Below are 19,811 nucleotides of genomic sequence, written 5' to 3' on the forward strand. Positions count from 1 at the left end.
TGGTGCTCCAACACCTACCCTGGCTAAGATCAGCTAACTTAGCACAGAATAAGAAGATGAAAATAAGATTGGCAAAGAGAGAATATGAGAGTAGAATGGCGGTTAACACAAAAGGGAACCCAAAAATCTTCGACCGGCATGTAAACAGTAAACGGGTAGTAAGAGGTGGGGTGGGGCCTTTTAGGGACAAAGAAGGTGATATATCCTTAGAGGCGCAGGGCAAGGCTGGAATAATCAATGAGTACGCTGTATCGGTGTTTTTTAAGGAGGTCGATGCTGACAAAATATCAGTAGAAGTGGAAAAGGTAGAAGCAATGGAAGGGGTGAATATTGATAGACAGGATGTACTAGAAAGGCTGGGTATGCTTAGAGTGGATAAGTCGCCTGGTCCAGATGGCTTGCATCCCAGGTTGCTAAGGGAATTGGGGGAGGAGATAGCGGAAGCACTTGACATAATTTTTCAATCTTCCCTAGATGAGGGAGAGGTGCCTGAGGATTGGAAAGTGGTAAATGTGACACCCTTGTTCAAGAAAGGGTGTAAGGACAATCCTAGTAACTACAGGCCGGTCAGTTTAACATCAGTGGTGGGTAAAGTTTTAGAAACAATAATCAAGGAAAAAATTAATGGGCACTTGGAGCGGTTTAAGCTAATTAAGGAGAGCCAACATGGATTTGTAAAAGGCAGATCGTGTTTGACGAATCTAATTGTATCTTTTGATGAAGTAACAGAGAGGATTGATGAAGGGAATGCAATGGATGTTGTCTACATGGCTTTTCGGAAGGTGTTTGACAAAGTACCACATAGAAAGCTGGTTAACAAAATTGAGGCTCGTGGAATAGGTGGGTCAGTGGCAGCTTGGATAAGGAATTGGCTTAAGGATAGAAAACAACGAGTTGTGGTAAATGGCTGTTTTTCAGACTGGAGGATGGTAGACAGTGGTATTCTCCAAGGGTCAGTCTGGGGCCACTGCTTTTTGTGATATATATAAATGACCTGGATATTGGAATACAGAGTAGAATTTCTAAATTTGCCGAGGACACCAAGCTTGGGGGTGTGGCAAACAGTGAGGATGATACCAATCGACTGCAGCAGGACATAGAAAGGCTAGCAGAATGGACAGACAAGTGGCAGATGGAATTTAATACAGAGAAGTGTGAGGTGATGCTTTTTGGCAGAAGGACCAGGGAGAGGCAATATATACTTAATGGCACAATTTTAAAGAGTGTGCAGGGACAGAGGGACCTGGGAGTTAATGTGCATAGGTGGCAAGTTATATTGAGAGAGTGGTGAGAGAAACATATGGGATCTTGGGAGTCATAAGTAGAGGTATTGAGTACAAAAGTAGAGAAGTTATGCTGAACCTTTATAATGCGCTGGTTAGGCCACAACTGGAGTATTGCGTCCAGTTCTGGTCACCACACTTTAGGAAGGATGAAAAGGGCTGCCCAGTGTGGAAGGTCCTGGTTCGATCCCTGGTCATAGAGTTACTGGCCGGAATTCTGCCGGCGCTCAGGGGACGGGTTTGGAGGCGGGACCAATTCCTTATCCAAGCTGTCACTGACCCACCTATTCCACGAGCCTCAATTTTGTTAACCAGCCTTCTATGTGGTACTTTGTCAAACACCTTTCTTAAAGGGACCACGCACAATTTTTCGTTGACAGCTAATTTCTCAGTGTTTGACAGCATTGATGTTTGACAATCTTTGGGATTTTTCCGGAGGTCCCGCCTCCAAACCCGTCCCCTGAGCGCCGGCAGAATTCCAGCCAGTAACTCTATGACCAGGGATCGAACCAGGACCTTCCACACTGGGCAGCCCTTTTCCCCGCCCTCGGTTTCCCCTCTTCGCCTGCTCACAGGTGGCCTCCTGGCTCTCGGAACTTCTCACACAACAGCTGCTGGCACGAAACCACGAGCAAAGACACTAAACTACAGGGAACCCAACCCTTATATGGTAAATGCTAAAACATGGTCAGAACGTCATGTGATCAAACCTCCAAGAATGCCTCCAACAAGAGTGGGCAACCCTAATTGTACCACAAGGTTTGAACTGCAATGATGTCTGCTTTTGTTTCACTTCATGTTTACAGGGCAATAATTTTCCCTGTATATATACAGGCACAATGCTGGTAAAAGTCTAAAGTGAAACAGATTTAGCCAATCTCAACCCAACTCGTAATGAGCATGCGTCCACAGCACTAAACTGTCAGTCATTCACAGAGATGAAAAGGATGACATCTATGAACAGGAAGGGTGCTTTTCCAAAGATAGAGTTGAGCTAGAGTAGAGTGAGTTTTTCTCTGCGCCTGACCTGAGCTGGGAACACTTGATGCTGACACCAGATGCAAAAGAAAGTGGAAAATGTTACATTTCCCAACATGGTCATTCCTCACCCTTCCAAACTTCAGCAGTTCCTCTCTTCAGCTGGGGAGTCACATGGCCCTGGGGAGTATTTTTGCAGAGCTCCCTCTTGGATCTGTGGCAGAACCAGTCACGCAAGTCAAGGGAAGGATGGATGGAGAAGCTGTGGGGCGACAGTTGTAGTGGTAGATGCTCTTGCTGGCAGAGGCATGCTGGAGCGGACTGAAGCAAAGCAGGGAGGTCATCAGTACACAGTAATTCGAGGGCCCTCTGATGTGCCATCAATAACTCAAAGACAAGGAATTAAGGGATTCAACTGAAGGCTTTTAATCACTAAGAACATTGCATGTCTTTCCACATCGGATTCATCTGGCAGAAATGACTCATACAGCTCTTGAGACCTTTATATGACAAAAGACAGGGGCGGAGCCAATACACACAATAGGAAAAAGGGGGGCGGTACACACAATACAATGCAGGTAAAACACAGGGGCTGATGAAGGCATATATTTCATCACACCCTCAATTGTCAATTGCCAATTTCTCTTATCCATTAGGGAGATGGTCCCCTCAATCATAGTGATATAAAAGGATGTCTGATCGCCGCCACTGTCTTCGTCAGCAGTCAGTTGGGGATTTGACCCATAATACCGTTTCCTTTTTTGTATTTCATCAGTCCAAAGATGTGCGGGTTAGATTGATTGGCTATGATAAATTGACCCTTCGTGTTAGGGGGATTAAATACGTGGGGTTACGGGGATAGGGTGGGATATGTGTTGGTGTAGGGGTTTACGGGGATCGGGTGGGATATGTGTCGGTGCAGGCTCGATGGGCCGAAATGGCCTCTATCTGCACTGTGGGGTTTCTGTGATTTCTGTGATCTGTGATCTGCAGGCAGCCCGTGAAGGGAATATTCAAGGACCCCAGATCTCAGCACCGAATGGAGCGGCATGTGGTGACGGGAATAACAAGGCGGAAGATTACAATGAGTAAGCTACATCCTGTTTCACATAGACAGTTAGCAAGTCGCTAATACAGAATTCTGTGACTAATATATAGAAGTAAATGCAAGTCGCTTCCTTTAAATAACCTTCTCTTCCCCTCCCTCAAGAAAAAAATAACTACTTAACAAGAAATTTCCACATCTCAGCTGATGTTCCTCTGAGCAGCAGCCTAACTCCATCTCATGGGAAAATTTGCACAGTTAAATTTAAGAGGACGCTGAATAACTGTTTGGCAAGGGACGCGGTTGAGGAACATGGGGAATAGAATGAAGTATGTTATTTTCCAGACTTTGGGATTGGCCTGTTGGGCCCTAATGGTGTTTTACAATCCAGACCACTCCTAAGAGGGCAAGAAAGATCAAGAACACAGCTCCTAGCAGTTTGCTCGAGAGCACCATTGTAAGTCATGGAATCATAGAATGATACAACACAGAAGGAGGCCATTCAACCCATCGTGCCTGTACCGGCCCCTTGGTAGAGCTGTCCAATTAATCCCACGCCCCTGCTCTTTCCCCATAGCCCTGTGATTTTTTTCCCTTCAAGTATTTATCCAATTCCCTTTTGAATGTTACTATTGAATTTGCTTCCACCGCCCTTTCAGGCAGCGTGTTCCAAATCACAACTCACTGTGTAAAAAAATGTTTCCTCATCTCGCCTCTGGTTCTTTTGCCAATTACCTTAAATCTGTGTCCTCTGGTTACCGGCTCTTCTGCCCCTGGAAACCGCTTCCCCTTATTTACTCTATCAAAACCCTTCATGATTTTGAACACCTTTATCGAATCTACCCGTAACTTTCTCTGCTCTAAGGAGAACAACCCCAGTCCTAGGACCCAGGCATCTTATGGGTACTGAGACCTAAAATAAGGGCAAGAATTTTTTTATTTTTTTTAAATACAGGAAGTGAAAAGATCAAAAGGAATGACCTTTACTGACTGGGTCGCTAATGTCCTTTAGGGACCCTACCCAGTCTGGCCTACACGTGAATCCAGTCCCACGCTGTGTGTTTGACTCTTGGGGCCTCTTAGACATCCTCAGGCCAACTAGGAATTGTCCGTATCACCCACATCCCGAGGAAAAAAATAAAATAAAACTTGACATGTTGGTGAAATACAAGCTCTCGCTCGGTCTGAAAAATGAGGTTATAGACCACTGAAGTTAGGCGACTTGTCGATTTAAAAAAAAAAAATACCCATTTCATGGAATTCAAAATTTAAACGACATTGGTGTGTAGTGGCACATTAAATCGCATTATCCCCGAGAGTATTCCCTGCTGCCTAATTCTGTACAGCAGAACAATTTAACCTGTACTACTTATAACAGTTGTTGTTGTGTGGAACTCTATAGACTGGTACTGAGAGCTGTGTCTTGTCCTGCAGCCTGTTGCACAGGGTGAGTAAGGAGCTGGCGGAATGGTACTTTCAGGATGGACGAGCAGTGTTGGCTGCATGTTGCCACCTGGCAGTGGATGATATCGAGGTACTGCATCTCTGCTTAATCTTCGACATGTGCACGTGCTCCCGAATAGATCCAGTCCTGTGCTTGACACAGTGACTACACTCCAAAAGTACTTCATTGGCGATAAAGCGCTTTGAAACGTCCGGTGCTCATGAAAGGCGCTATATAAATGCAAGTCTCTCTTTTTCTTTCTTTCTTTCTTGTTGCATCTTTACCCATTCAGCTGAAAAAGCATTTGCTGTGAAAATTGCATTCAAGAAGACTCCTAGTTTTAAGAAAAATGGGCTACAACCAAGCAGTTCTTTTCTTTTCAAAGTTGATTGAAAGTGTGAGCAGTAAATATTACCGCTCATTCACTTGTCTTCCCCACCCATTGATCAAGCAACTCAATTGGGCAGGATTTTCATTGGGCCGTGGAGGTGGGATTGGAGGCGTGTAGGGGGTTAAAATCCCGAAATCGGGGGTCCTGACCCCATCCCGCACCCAACCCGCCTCCATGCCAGTTTCAAAGGAGACGGGTACCCGCCCCGCACTGGGACCCGCCTACCCGAGGCGGGAAGGGGATTAGTGCCAATTAACTGCCTGTTAACAGGTAGTTAACAGGCAGTTTTTAGCCTAATCCCTATTTTTAATGTTGAAGTGTGGGATTCCCGACGGCTCCAAACCACGCCAAGTTAGAGGAGGCGGACCGTCGGGATGAAGGGCTTGGAGGGTTCAAGATGTCCGGTGTTCAGGTGAGTGATGGGTGCATGAGTGCAAAGGTAAGTGTGTTTGGTGTGTGTAAAGTGTTTAAAGAAGTTTTTACATACCTTTACAGCCTTCCTTCCTTCAGGTCTCGGGAGTCCCTCATCTCACCGGCACAGAAAGCAGAATGGCTGCGAGCTGTCAAAAATTGCAGCATTCAGCTTTCTGTTCCGGGGAGATCTCTAAATCATCCTGAGAGGAAGGAATTAACTTAGAATACAGATTGTCAGTGTTTGACAGCTTCAAACAGCTGTGAAACACTGATATTTCATCTGTCAAAAGGTCTTGACAGATGAAATGTCAATCTGTGTTGTCACCTGTTGCCGGGTGGCCCTTAATTGGCCTGCTGAGCCCGCTGGGCGGACTCAACAAGGTCAATCAAGTGAAAATCGCGTGGGTTGGCTAGAACTCGATGGAGGCAGGACTACAACCCCGAAAGTTGTAGTCCCGCCTCCTACCTGACTCCTCAATGAAAATCCAGCCCAATACGTTCTCCCACATATTTTTAATCAGTTTTGCTGCATATGCTGGACATAGATTTTTTTTGTGAATGAATGTTGATGAACTGAGGGAATAATGGGAGTGGTACCCAGCTGTAATAACATTCCTGAGCATCACCATCAGACATTTGAATTGTCAGCGGTCACACTGTAGAGCTTAAAAAGAAAGACATGCATTTATATAGCACCTTTCACGACCACCTGCCGTCTCAAAGCGCTTTACAGCCAATGAAGTACTATTTGGAGTGTAGTCACTGTTGTAATGTGAAAAACGCAGCAGCCAATGTGCACACAGCAATGTGATAATGACCAGATAAACTGTTCTTGTTATGTAGGTTGAGGGATAAATATTGGCCAGGACTCCGGGGATAATTCCCCTGCTCTTCTTCGAAATAGTGCCATGGGATCTTTTATGTCCACCTGAAAGAGCAGACAGGACCTCGGTTTAACGTCTCATCTGAAAGACAGCACCTCCGACTGTGCAGCACTCCCTCAGCACTGCACTGGAGTGTCAGCCTAGCTTTATGTGCTCAAGTCCCTGGAGTGGGACTTGAACCCACAACCTTCTGACTCATAGGCGAGGGTGCTACCCACTGAGCCACGGCTGATCGGTCACATGTGGTGCGGCTTTCAGTGCACAACTCACCACCTTCGAAAGCAAGAGCCTGTCGGGGCTCAGTGCCAATGGGCGAGCCCATCACAAACACGTCGAGGGCCTAACTTGTGCCCTCGGAATAATACCTAAATAATCACAAGGAAATTTCTGAGAAAACCACTCAAACCAAAGATGCAGCCGAGGCTACTTGGCTTCCTTCAGCAAAGCAGGAACTTGTATTTCAGAAAGATCTACAAGTTTAGAGAGGTTACAGGCAATCAATGCTTTGTTAGATTTTTTTTAATTGTTATTTTCCACCGAATGTATTTCCAATGGGGCGAATATAACTGTTGTTGATTATATAGCTATGTACTGTACTAGATCTGCTTTACACTCTGAGCACTATGAATGCATTAGTTGGATTGCTAGCACAACAAAACAACTCAGTGGTCCTGACTTTCAAAGGATAATTTTGTAGTTACACTTTTCAAGTAGAGTATTAGGTTAGTAAAAAAAATTGTAAAATTAAAATAATGAAATGCTTTATACGTAAGTTCACAAAAAAGGTTTAATTTCCTCCGTGCGTTATTTTTAATGGACTGGATAATATGTTTACATCACATGCCTATCCGTGCTAATGAAAACCACTAAACTGCAGTTTTCTCTCTTGTTTCCTCACATGGTAGCTGTTAATGTTGCTGATCATCATCATCCACGCATCATCTAGAGCCAAGTTTTGTTCCTTTAACTTGTCCCATTACCTCTCTTTTTGCCTTGCACCATCATCCCTTTTGTCAGTCAATCTCTCCTGCCTTCCAGCCTATCACAGACCTTCCCTTTGTTCTTTCCTCCTCTCCTCCCTGCCCCTGCTTAAAAATCTCTCCTCTCTAACCTTTTCCAGTTCTGACGAAGGGTTCGACTCGAAATGTTGACTCTGTTTCTCTCTCCTCGATGCTGCCCGACCTGCTGAGTGTTTCCAGCATTTCCTGTTGTTATTTGCAGCAGCCGCAGTATTTTGCTATTGTAAACTGCACAGCGCTCTGGCCAGGCCGTATCTTGAGTGCTGTATCCAGTTCTAGTGGTCAAGACACAAGGGAGACATCCAAGTGCAGAAGGCAGTGCAGAGAAGAGCTATGAGGGCCTAGTGTCAAAGGTCTGAGTTATGAAGAAAGACTGGAGAACCTTGGGCTATTCAACCTGGAGAATGGGTGTCTTAAGAGGTGATCTTACAGAGGTAAATAAGATAGTTATGGGAATGGAAAATTCAGAATTAAATTGAATTGCTAGAGAAGCACAAGGCGACACAGGTTCAAACTAGTAAAATGTAAAATTTAGGACTGATGCCAGGAAATTTGTCCTCACGCAAAGAGTGTGGAATAAACTTCCAGACGGAGTAGCGAAGGTGAAAATCCTGGAACAATTTAGGGAACAATTGGATGATGCAATGTGCGGAGGACGTTAGGACCTCGCAAGATGACTAAATATAAATCATCAAATGGCTTTCCACATCTGTAACTATCTTGTGGACCTAAGACTGTCTTAAAGTCGCTCAATATGTTATCCAGTTTGCTAAAAATAACACTGAGGAAATTTAACTCCCAAGATATTTAAGAGCTGCTCTATTCACAATGTAATGCTCTTGTAATTACTTTATTCATATTAAAAGCATGAACTGGTTTCCGCTGCATAACTCATAAAATTCTGAGCTGACTTTCTTTAAATTGCTACATTGATTGGTTTGGTTTGGTTACAGTTACAATATTTTTCTCTTTAAAACAATTCTGGTAAATTTTATTATTGCTTAATTTAATTAACCAAAAATAAAAATAAAACTTAGTATGCAGTTGTTGTTTGTGCAAACTGTCAAATGCAGTGAATGCTAATCTGAAAATTCACTGAATAGACATTAGCCGAATAAGGACTACATCATCCTACTTAGGATACTTGTTTAAACATAAGGAATCATCTTAATTTTAAGACATGATTCTGTACGGTATTATGCTGAGTAGAGGAGGTACCATTTGTTGCAGAGAACTGTTCCCCAAAATCGTTATTAAGAACTCAAAATGCGTTGATAACATTGCCGACTCTTTCGCTTTGAGCACAGCTTGCAATGTCGAACCTGATCCGTGGGAACGAGCTGGAGTTGGCAGTTTGTGTGGGGACCGTGCTCGGAGACAGCGCCGCGCCTGTGACAAACTACGCCCTGGAACTTCTGGCCCGGAAGTGCATGTCAGCAACGACCTGGTGAGTGGACGGAGCAGCTTAGAGCAACAACTGGGGTGAAATGTACGCCGAGGATCATCGACTCACAGCGATGTTAAATCGTAGAACATTACAGCACAGCAGATGGCCATTCGGCCCATCTTTCTTCGAAAGAGCTATCCAATTAGACCCACTCCCCCGCTCTTTCCTCAAGTTTTGCCTTTTCAAGCATATATCCAATGCCCTTTCGAAAGTAACTATTGAATCTGATTCCACCACCCTTTCAGGCAGTGCATTCCAGATCATAACAACTCGCTGCCTAAAATAAATCCTCCTCATCATCTCCCCCCCTGGTTCTTTAGCCAAGGTTGTGCTCAACAGTCGTAGAATTCACTGGCTATCCAACTGAAAATGATTTCTCAATATATTTGCAGTAATGCTGTCAGTCTTCTAAATGAATCAGTGTATGAAGCATTGTGAACAGCGATCGTATTACTGCAAATACAAAAAGACTTGGAGCACTGTGGCAGGCACTGTGGTCTGCTATAACAGTTCACAACAACAAAATAAAACCACCCCATAAAATTAGCAGTTTATGGTGGAGTCAAACATCTGGGATTAGACCAGCCCGAGGGGTTAAATAACATACTGTGCTGTAAATTCTGTGATTTCTATTTATTTTGTGCCTTATTTTTCCTCTCCGAAATATCCCATAGCACTTCACATAGGAACATAGGAATTGCTAGACCAAAAAAGAGCAAGGTCCATTTAGTTCGTCTTCTACCATCCTAGTAGTCGCATGATACCACGATAATGGAGTTGTTGGCTAATCATTAGCAATCAATCTATATCAGTCAGTCTACCACAGACCCAGACATGAGGAAAGCCCCAGTGCTGGAGAGCTTTGGGAAACATAGAAAAATAGGAGCAGGAGTAGGCCATTCGGCCCTTCGAGCCTGCCCCGCCATTCAATATGATCGTGGCTGATGCTCTATCTCAATACCATATTCCCGCTCTCTCTCCCCATACCCCTTGACGCCTTTTGTGTCTAGAAATCTATCTATCTCCTTCTTAAATATATTCAGTGACTTGGCCTCCACAGCCTTCTTTGGTAGAGAATTCCACAGGTTCATCACCCTCTGAGTGAAGAAATTTCTCCTCATCTCAGTCCTAAATGTCCTACCCCGTATCCTGAGACTGTGACCCCTTGTTCTAGACCCCCCCCCCCACCAGCCAGGGGAAACATCCTCCCTGCATCCAGTCTGTCTAGCCCTGTCAGAATTTTATACGTTTCAATGAGATCCCCTCTCATTCTTTTAAACTCTAGTGAATACAGGCCTAGTCGACCCAATCTCTCCTCATACGATAATCCTGCCATCCCAGGAATCAGTCTGGTGAACCTTCGCTGCACTCCCTCTATGGCAAGTATATCCTTTCTTAGGTAAGGAGAACAAAACTGCACACAGTACTCCAGGTGTGGTCTCACCAAGGCCCTGTATAACTGTAGTAAGACATCCTTGCTCCTGTACTCAAATCCTCTTGCAATGAAGGTCAACATACCATTTGCCTGCCTAACTGCCTGCTGTCCAAAGTCACCTCTTTCCTCCCAAGCGTGGTACATACAGCTATGAGGTTTATGACCATCGTAACATAAATAAGAACAATAGCAAATGTACAAAATCCCACAAACAGCTTCAGGATGAATGACTGACTGGTTAATCTATTTTTAGTAGTGCTGGTTGGGGGAGGAAGAGAAGTCCTTCCTCCTCTTCTTCAGATAGTGCTGAGGGATTTTTAACATCCACCCTGAACCACGGGAACTGGCAGACCGGGCCTTGGTCTGACAACTCGGGCGTGAAATTGGTCTACGACAGTTTGACTTCAATGGAAAATCGGTCGCAGTATAAAACGAGCTGCCGATTCGCTATGAGCCCATTACACGCGACTGTGAAGAGCAGTTTCAGCCTTCTCATCTGAAGGGCAACAGCTCCAATAGTGCAGCACGCCCTGCACTGGAGTGTCAGCCTCAGTTACATGCTTATCACAAAGTTGGAGTTGAACCCAGAGCCTCTTGACTCAGAGACAAGAATGCGGTCCGCCGAATCAAGCTGAAACTGAGATTCTTGTAACAAACTGACCAAACTTTGCTATTCCGATGTGTGAGGTCATCTGAACTGTTTGATTAGATCACCATTCTGTGATCACTCCAGGATTTAGAGTTTTTTGATGATCATATTCATTTTCTTCGTTTTTATGGGCTCCTCCTCCAGCCAACATGCCCCAGGAGTTGGGAATTATAGAGGAGGTGCTAGATGTCAGCCTGGCTCAGTGGGAGCAGCCTTACCTCTGAGCTAGAAGGTTATGGGTTGAAGGCCCACTGCCAAGATTTGTGTGCATAATCTATGCTGGCTCTTCAATGTAACACTGAGGAAGTGCCATATTGTCAGAGGTACCGTCTTTCAGATGTGATGTTTAAGATTGGACCCGTCTTCCCTTTCAGGTGGATGTACGATTTCATGGCACTATTTGAAGATGAGCAGGGGAGTGCTATTGGTGTTCTACCCAACGTTTATTCTGCAACAACCACCACTAAAATATCTAGTTATTTATCTTCTTACTGTTCGTGGAACCTTCCTGTACACAAATTGACTGCTGTGTTTGTCTACATTACAACAGTGACTACATTTCAAAAGCTATGTGAAGTTCTTGGGGACATCCTGAAGATGTGAAAGGCACTATATAACTGCAAGTTCTTTCTTTCTATGAAGAGGTGACTTCACCCTTGATAGCATCTCCTACCCTGTCCAGAGGTGCCTGGTCTCCACTTGATGCATTCACACCATCCCAGTGGAACAGCCAGTAGCTCAAAATAATCATCCAAGAAATAAAGAGCCTGCATTAATATATAGCATCTTTCATGGCCTTATGGGGCGCGATCTTGCCAGCCCTGGGGAGGCGGGTATGGAGGCGGGAAAATGGTAGAATCTGGGAGCAGGTGCCCAACACGCCTCCATGCCATTTGGCAGGAGACGGGTAGCCGACCCGCGCCGGGTTCCGTCTCCTTGGAGGCGGGAAGAGGATTAGTGCCACTTATCTACCTGTTAACAGGTAGTTAACGGGCAGATAAGAGGATTCTCCCCATTTTACCCACACAAGTACGGGCTTCCCAAAAGCTGCGAACCCCGCCAGGGTCACCGAGGTGAGTAGGGTGTCGGAGGGGCGCAAAACTGTGCTGTGAAGGTAAGTGATGGGTGCAAGTGTGGAGAGGTAAGTATGTGAGGTGAGTGGAAAGTGTTAGTAAAAGTTTACTTACCTTTGTTTCTTCATGCAGGCTTCAAGAGTTGGGTATGCAGAGAGTCTCACACCTCCGCGGCAGAGATTTCACCTCCACGCCTTTGCATTCTCCAAAGCAGCAACCATCTAATTTCTGCTAAAGAAAGATGTTTGATGAGGCCTTGAATTCAAGAACTCATCAAACGACAGAGAATGTCAGTGTTTGACAGCTTCACAGAGCTGTCAAACGATGACAATTCAGCTGTCAAAATATTTTGACAGATGAAACGTCATACGCTGACGTTCTCTGTAACCGGCTTTCCCTTAGCTGGCCTGCTAAGCCCGCTGGGCGGGCCTAACAATGTCAATCAAGGGAAACTAGTGTGGGTTGGCCAGAAGTTGATGGAGGCGGGACTAAACCCGACAAGTGGGAGTCCCGCCTCCAAAAGCTCCCCATTGGCAAAATCCAGCGCATGCTGTCTCAAAGCGCTTCACAGCCAGTGAAGTATTTTTGAAAAGTAGTCACTATTGTAATGTAGGGAAACTAGAAAACATAGAAGATAGGAGCAGGAGTAGGCCATTCAGCCCCTCGAGCCTGCTCCGCCATTCAAAGAGATCATGGCTGATCATTCAAATTCAGTACCCTGTCCCTGCTTTCTCCCCATATCCCTTTAGCCTTAAGAAATATATCCAACTCCTTCTTGAATATATTTAATGAATTGGCCTCTACTGCCTTCTGTGGTAGAGAATTCCACAGGTTCACCACTCTCTGGGTGAAGAAATTCCTCCTCATCTCTGTCCTAAATGGCCTACCCCGTATCCTTAGACTGTGACCCCTGGTTCTAGACTCCCCGACCATCGGGAACATCCTTCCTGCATCTAGTCTGTCTAGTCCTGTTAGAATTTTATCAGTTTCAATGAGATCCCCTCTCATTCTTCTAAACTCCAGCGAGTACAAGCCCAAAAAGAGCTGAACTCAAGAGGTGACTGCCCTTGACATCAAGGCAGCATTTGATCAAGTGTGGCACCAAGGAGCCCTAGCAAAACTGAAGTCAATGGGAATCAAGGGGAAAACTCTCCATTGGTTGGAATCATACCTAGCACAAAGGAAGTTGGCTGTGGTTGTTGGAGGTCATTCATCTCAATCACATGACATCACTGCAGGAGTTCCTCAGGGCAGTGTCCTAGGCCCAACCATCTTCAGCTGTTTCATCAATGACCTTCCCTCCATCATAAGGTCAGAAGTGGGGATGTTCGCTGATGATTGCACACTGTTCAGCACCATTCGAGACTCGTCAGATACTGACGCAGTCCGTGTCCATATGCAGCAAGACCTGGACAACATTCAGACTTGGGCTGACAAGTGGCAAGTAACATTCGCACCACACAAGTGCCAGGCAATGACCATCTCCAACAAGCGAGACTCTAACCATCTCCCCTTGACATTCAATGGCATTACCATCGCTGAATCCCCCACTATCAACATCCTGGGGGTTACCATTGATCAGAAACTGAACTGGACCAGCCATATAAATACTGTGGCTACAAGAGTAGCCCAGAGGCTGGGAATTCTGCGGCGAGTGTCTCACCTCCTGACTCCCCAAAGCCTTTCCACCATCTACAAGGCACAAGTCAGGAGTGTGATGGAATACTCTCCACTTGCCTGGATGAGTGCAGCTCCAACAACACTCAAGAAGCTCGACACCATTCAGGATAAAGCAGCCCGTTTGATTGGCACTCCATCCACCTTCAACATTCACTCCCTCCACTGTGGCTGCAGTGTGTACCATCTACAAGATGCACTGCAGCAACTCGGCAAAGCTCCTTCAACAGAACCTTCCAAACCCGCGACCTCTACCACTTAGAAGGACAAGGGCAGCAGACGCATGGGAACATCGCCACCTACAAGTTCCCCTCCAAGCCACACACCATCCTGACTTGGACCTGTATCGCCGTTCCTTCACTGTCGCTGGGCCAAAATCCTGGAGCTCCCTTCCTAACAGCATTGTGGGTGTACCTACACCATATGGACTGCAGCGGTTCAAGAAGGTGGCTCACCACCATCTTCTCAAGGGCAATTAGGGATGGGCACTAAATGCAGGCCTAGCCAACCAGCGACGACCACATCCCATCAATGAATTTTAAAAAAATCGACCCAATCTCTCCTCATACGTCATTCCTGCCATCCCATGTATCAGCCTGGTGAATCTTCGCTGCACTCCTTCCATGGCAAGAACATCCTTCCTCAGATAAGGTGACCAAAACTGCACACAATACTCAAGATGTGGTCTCACCATGGCCCTGTACAATTGCAGCAAGACTTCCTTGTTCCTGTAATCAAACCCTCTCGCTACGAAGGCCAACATACCATTTGCCTTCTTAACCGCCTGCTGCACCTGCATGCTTACCTTCAGCGACTGGTGCACAAGGACGCCCAGGTCTCGTTGCACTTCCCCTTCTCCCAATCTATTGCCATTCAGATAATAATCTGCCTTCTTGTTTTTGACACCAAAGTGAATAACCTCACATTTATCCACGTTATATTGCATCTGCCATGCTTCTGCCCAATTACCTAGGCAGCCAGCTCGTGAACAGCAAAGTCCCACAGACAGTAATGAGACAAACGACCAGATCATTTGTCTTTGTTGGTGCTGATAATACTCAAGCACCGCACATTGAGATCCTCTAAGGAGCTTCACACTATTAATTACTTTTTGAAGTGCAGTGGTTGTTGTTATGTCGGGAAAACATTTGAGAACCTGAAGCCATAAACTTCCATCCTATCAATCCATGACTCAATGCTTTCACCATCACTGGTTCACAAGTTATTCATTGCCACGTGCATGTTTGAGTGTAATTTGTTCATCCGTTATATATTTCATTTGTGCTGTCATTTTAGAGGGAGTGACTATTTTCATTTATTAATTTTTTTCACCTTCTGCTTTTAGCTTTCCGTGTATTGGATACAGGTATTGACACTGTTGGTGGAAAGCGTAACTATAGCCTGTCGCTCTTGAAACTGCATGCGGACTCGCTGTTCTCACATTGCATATAAACATTTCTGCTTTTGCTTGGTGCTATTGTAGGTTTGCAGTGTGTTTTATAGATCGCGCATGTATGTATGCATCTTACAAATTTGTGCTCCCAGTGGCGCAAAGCTTCACGTGACGGGAATGAATATTGGGAGCTGCGGTGGCCAACGATTCCTGCCCGGTTTTCTATTTGTTAACCCTAGCGCATGGAAAATCATGCAGGAACACTGATCTCGCTGCCCGAGTTCTCCATATGCATCCCTGTCGGGGGAAGCACTGCACTGGAGCCGCTAATTTGTCAAGTCTACCCCGTATAGTCATCTTGCATGATTGTTCAATTGCGTTTGTTGTCGACCAATGCTAATATGAAGCACCGAAGGAATTCAGCCCTCTCAAATAGGATGAAATTACTGTCGGTGATGTTCACACTGAATGCGTCGCTGCACCCGTGCATAATTCCTCTGTGCAGATTTTTAACACGTTTGTCTTGCTACAACAGTGCAGGGCATTGGTGAGACCACACCTGGAGTACTGCATGCAGTTTTGGTCTCCTTATTTAAGGAAGGATATACTTGCATTGGAGGCAGTTCAGACTAGACTGATTCCTGAGTTGAAGGAGTTGTCTTATGAGGAAAGGTTGAGCAGGTTTGGCCTCTACTCATTGGAGTTTAGAAGAATGAGAGGGGATCTCTTTGAAACATATAAGATTCTGAAGGAGCTTGACAGGGTAGATGCAGAGAGGATGTTTCCCCTCGTGGGGGAATCTAGAACTAGGGGGCATAGTTTCAGAATAAGACAGAAATGAAGAGGAATTTCTTCTCTCAGAGGGTTGTGAATCTTTTGAATTTTCTACCCCAGAGAGCTGTGGAGGCTGGGTCATTGAATATATTCAAGGCGGAGATCGACAGTGACGTAAGAAAACTACTAGGCACTTGGTCAGAGTATTAAACAAGGCTTTAATCGACTGTTTCACAACATGGAAGTCTAGCTATCCTTCACTAGTTCCTGTTTACAAAATGTCCATGAGCAAGCTGGGCCCGTGCCCGAGTATTTCTACTCTCCCTGGACAGCGCCACCAGCAGACTGCCCAGCATATTTCATAAGTCCTTTCTACATGAATGGCACGATTTATGTCAGACAGATTTTTGAAAAACAGGGGAATCAGGGGTTACGGGGAGCGGGCGGGATCAGATCAGCCTTGCTCTTATTAAATGGCGGAGCAGGCTCGAGGGGCCAAATGGCCGACTCCTGCTCCTAATTCTTATGTTCTTATGTACACCCTTTTAAAGTAAATTAATATAGCTCATTGAAGAATTTTAAATGAACACAGAAACGCGTTTGTTGCAAGTATCACTGAAACCAGTAGTATGCAGTGGTAAAGGTGGAATTTGTTTTGGAGTGACGAGGGTGCGGGGCAGTGCGGGGGGGAGGTTGTACTGAGTATTTTTTTAATTAATAGAGGGTCTGTGGACATAGCCCTAGGGTACATCATGTAACCTTTGACATGTCTTGGTGGAAGCTGATTGCTTTATATCTCTTACGTGTACTGCGTAAAGACATTTATTCGTTTTGCTTGACGGTGTTGGGGATAAATGAATAAAGTAAGATCTCACAATTAACTATAATTCTGGTTTTTTTTCTATCTTGACACTTTTCTGCCAAGTAATACATAAGGGCACCTGTACTTGTTTGAACACAATGAAAATTGAAGCTGGTTTTAACCCAGATTTTCTTTCATGCTCTCTTCACTTTTTGTTCAATCAAGACACGACACGATGGGCTGAGGCTGAATGTGCCCTAAATTTCTATGAATAAAGTGTTACACCCGTATGCTGCCCTGTAGATTTAAGTATGTAAAACAGGTGCCATTCAATAGGAATTTTGTCAAAATTCTAAAATAATTGCCAGCTACATTCAAAAGATTTGCTTCAATTTTTTCCAAATACTCCACGGGACACAATAGTTCCTCAAGATTATGAAAGGAATTCGACAAATATAATGGCGACAGCATTATCTCTGTGGTGATGGGTTCAAATACCACGTGAAGAATTAGGCAAGTTAGGAGTAAGAAGGCAGACATTTTTTTTCCTAACTATATTAGAGAAAGGGAGCGATCATCAAATATGTGTTTCCTTATCTGAGGAAAGATGTTCTTGCCATGGAGGGAGTGCAGCGAAGATTCACCAGACTGATACCTGGGATGGCAGGAATGACGTATGAGGAGAGATTGGGTCGATTGGGCTTATACTCACTGGAGTTTAGAAGAATGAGAGGGGATCTCATTGAAACTTATAAAATTCTAACAGGACTAGACAGACTAGATGCAGGAAGGATGTTCCCGATGGCGGGGAATTCCAGAACCAGGGGTCACAGTCTAAGGATAAGGGGTAAGCCATTTAGGACTGAGATGAGGAGGAATTTCTTCACCCAAAGAGTGGTGAACCTGTGGAATTCTCTACCACAGAAGGCAGTTGAGGCCAATTCATTAAATATATTCAAGAAGGAGTTAGATATATTTCTTAAGGCTAAAGGGATCAAGGGATATGGGGAGAAGGCAGGGACAGGGTATTGAATTCGGATGATCAGCCATGATCTCATTGAATGGCGGAGCAGGCTCGAGGGGCCGAATGGCCTACTCCTGCTCCTATCTTCTATGTTTCTATGATTATTTTGAAAATTCCTTTGTTCTTAAGGTAACTTCACACCAATCAGGATTTTGTGACATGCTGAGTTTTCCATGTCATCATTTTAACAACAACAACTTGTATTTATATAACACCTTTAGCATAGTAAAACATCCCAAGGCGCTTCACAGGCATTCTATAAGACAAAAAATTTGACACTGAGCCACATAAGGAGAAATTAGGGCAGGTGACCAAAAGCTTGTTCAAAGCAATAGGCTTTAAGGAGAGTTTATAAAGGAGGAAAGAGAGGTAGAGAGGCGGAGAGGTTTAGGCAGGGAATTCCAGAGGTTAGGGCCTCGGCAACAGACGGCACGGCCACCAATGGTTGAGCGATTATAATCAGGGATGCTCAAGAGGGCAGAATTAGAGGAGCGCAGATATCTCGTGAGGGTGGGGGGTGGTTGTGGGGCTGGAGGAGATTACAGAGATAGGGAGGGGCGAGGCCATGGAGGGATTTGAAAACCAGGGTGAGCATTTTAAAGGGTAAAGGTGGTATATTGAAAAAAAATAGGGAATAATGTGAAACATTCTGCAATATAAAATGTGTTTTTGCATGTTCCCCAGCAAAAACAGTTGAGGTTCAGACGATTGATTAACTGCTCTAATAATGAGCTGGCTAGTCAGTGGGTTTGGTGGCTTTGGCACAGACTGAGATGATCAAACACGCTGCAGAGCACAGTGCTTCCTGTACTGCTAAAACAAGAGGGGAATCCTGGCTGGAGGCAGCAGACCTGGATGTAATAGTGGAGGTGTGAGGATCAATGATTATCCTAGAGTTTTGCTTGGTTACCTCAGGTAGAATTTTCCTTCAGGGTATTAATTGGCTGCGGTAAAGTCCATTATTGAGCCGATTGTTTATGGCCTGTGCAAGGGCTGACTTAATGGGATTTCCCCATTCCACCCTTTCTTTTGTCCTTATATGTAGATTTTTAAAATTGTGAAGGAACATTAATGTTAAGACCATGCTATCATCATCAAATTACTATATATAAAAGGACAATAATGTCCTCCTTTACCAACAGGTGCAGGCTCTATAAAGAAAGACTTGCATTTCTATAGCGCCTTTCACGACCACCGGACGCCCCAAAGCGCTTTACAGCCAATGAAGTTCTTTTAGAAGTGTAGCCACTGTTGTAATGTGGGAAAGGCGGCAGCCAATTTGCGCACAGCAAGCTCCCACAAACAGCAATGTGATAATGACCCAGATAATCTGTTTTTGTTATCTTGGTTGTTTTCCCACATTACAACAGTGACTCCACTTCAAAAGTATTTCATTGGCTGTAAAGCGCTTTGAGACGTCCAGTGGTCGTGAAAGGCGCTATAGAAATGCAAGTCTTTTTTTTTGGTTGAGGGACACCAGGGATTACTCCCCTCCTCTTCTTCAAAATAGTGCCATGGGATCTTTTACATCCACCTGAGAGAGCAGACAGAGCCTCGGTTTAACGTCTCATCTGAAAGACAGCACCTCTGGCAGTGCAGCACTCCCTCAGCACTGCACTGGAGTGTCAGCCTAAATTTTTTGCGCTCAAGTCTCTGGAGTGGGCCTATGAACCCACAGCCTTCTGACTCAGAGGCGCGAGTGCTACAAACTGAGCCACAGCTGACACCTGTTCACCGATATTCAAGCAACCACATGGGCTGGATTTTGCCAGCCCTGGGGAGGTGGGTTTGGAGGCAGGACTGCCGGGAAAATAGCAGAATTTGGGGGCGGGTGCCCAACCCGTCCCCAACCCGTCTCCATGCCATCTTGCCAGGAGGCGGGTAGCCGACCCGCGCCGGGTCCCGCCTCCTCGAGGCGAGAAGGGGATTAATGCCAATTAACTGCCTGTTAACAGGTAGTTTACAGGCAGTTTTTTGGCTAATCCCGATTTTGAGCCCTGAAGTGTGGGCTTCCCGACGGCTCCGAACCTCGCCAGGGTCAGCGAGGCGGGCCTTCGGTCTGCGGGGGTCGGAGGGGCC

General features: G+C 45.2%; 1 protein-coding gene across 3 annotated transcripts in view; it reads left to right on the plus strand.

Moving 5' to 3' along the window:
• wdr17 (WD repeat domain 17) overlaps positions 1-19,811 on the plus strand; it is a 242,168-nt gene that overhangs the window by 170,023 nt on the left and 52,334 nt on the right. For 2 of the 3 annotated variants that reach the window (XM_085977976.1, XM_085977929.1), the window contains 4 exons: positions 3,255-3,349; positions 4,741-4,840; positions 8,766-8,905; positions 15,085-15,105. In XM_085977976.1, coding sequence (XP_085834102.1) covers positions 3,255-3,349; positions 4,741-4,840; positions 8,766-8,905; positions 15,085-15,105 — 356 coding nt within the window. The remainder of the gene's footprint in view (positions 1-3,254; positions 3,350-4,740; positions 4,841-8,765; positions 8,906-15,084; positions 15,106-19,811) is intronic. The other variant, XM_085977981.1, reaches the window with a different exon arrangement.

The sequence above is a fragment of the Somniosus microcephalus genome, chromosome 1, assembly GCF_052327205.1.
Source record: "Somniosus microcephalus isolate GS21.2 chromosome 1, FLI_Smic_1.0, whole genome shotgun sequence".
Taxonomy (NCBI): Eukaryota; Metazoa; Chordata; class Chondrichthyes; order Squaliformes; family Somniosidae; genus Somniosus; species Somniosus microcephalus.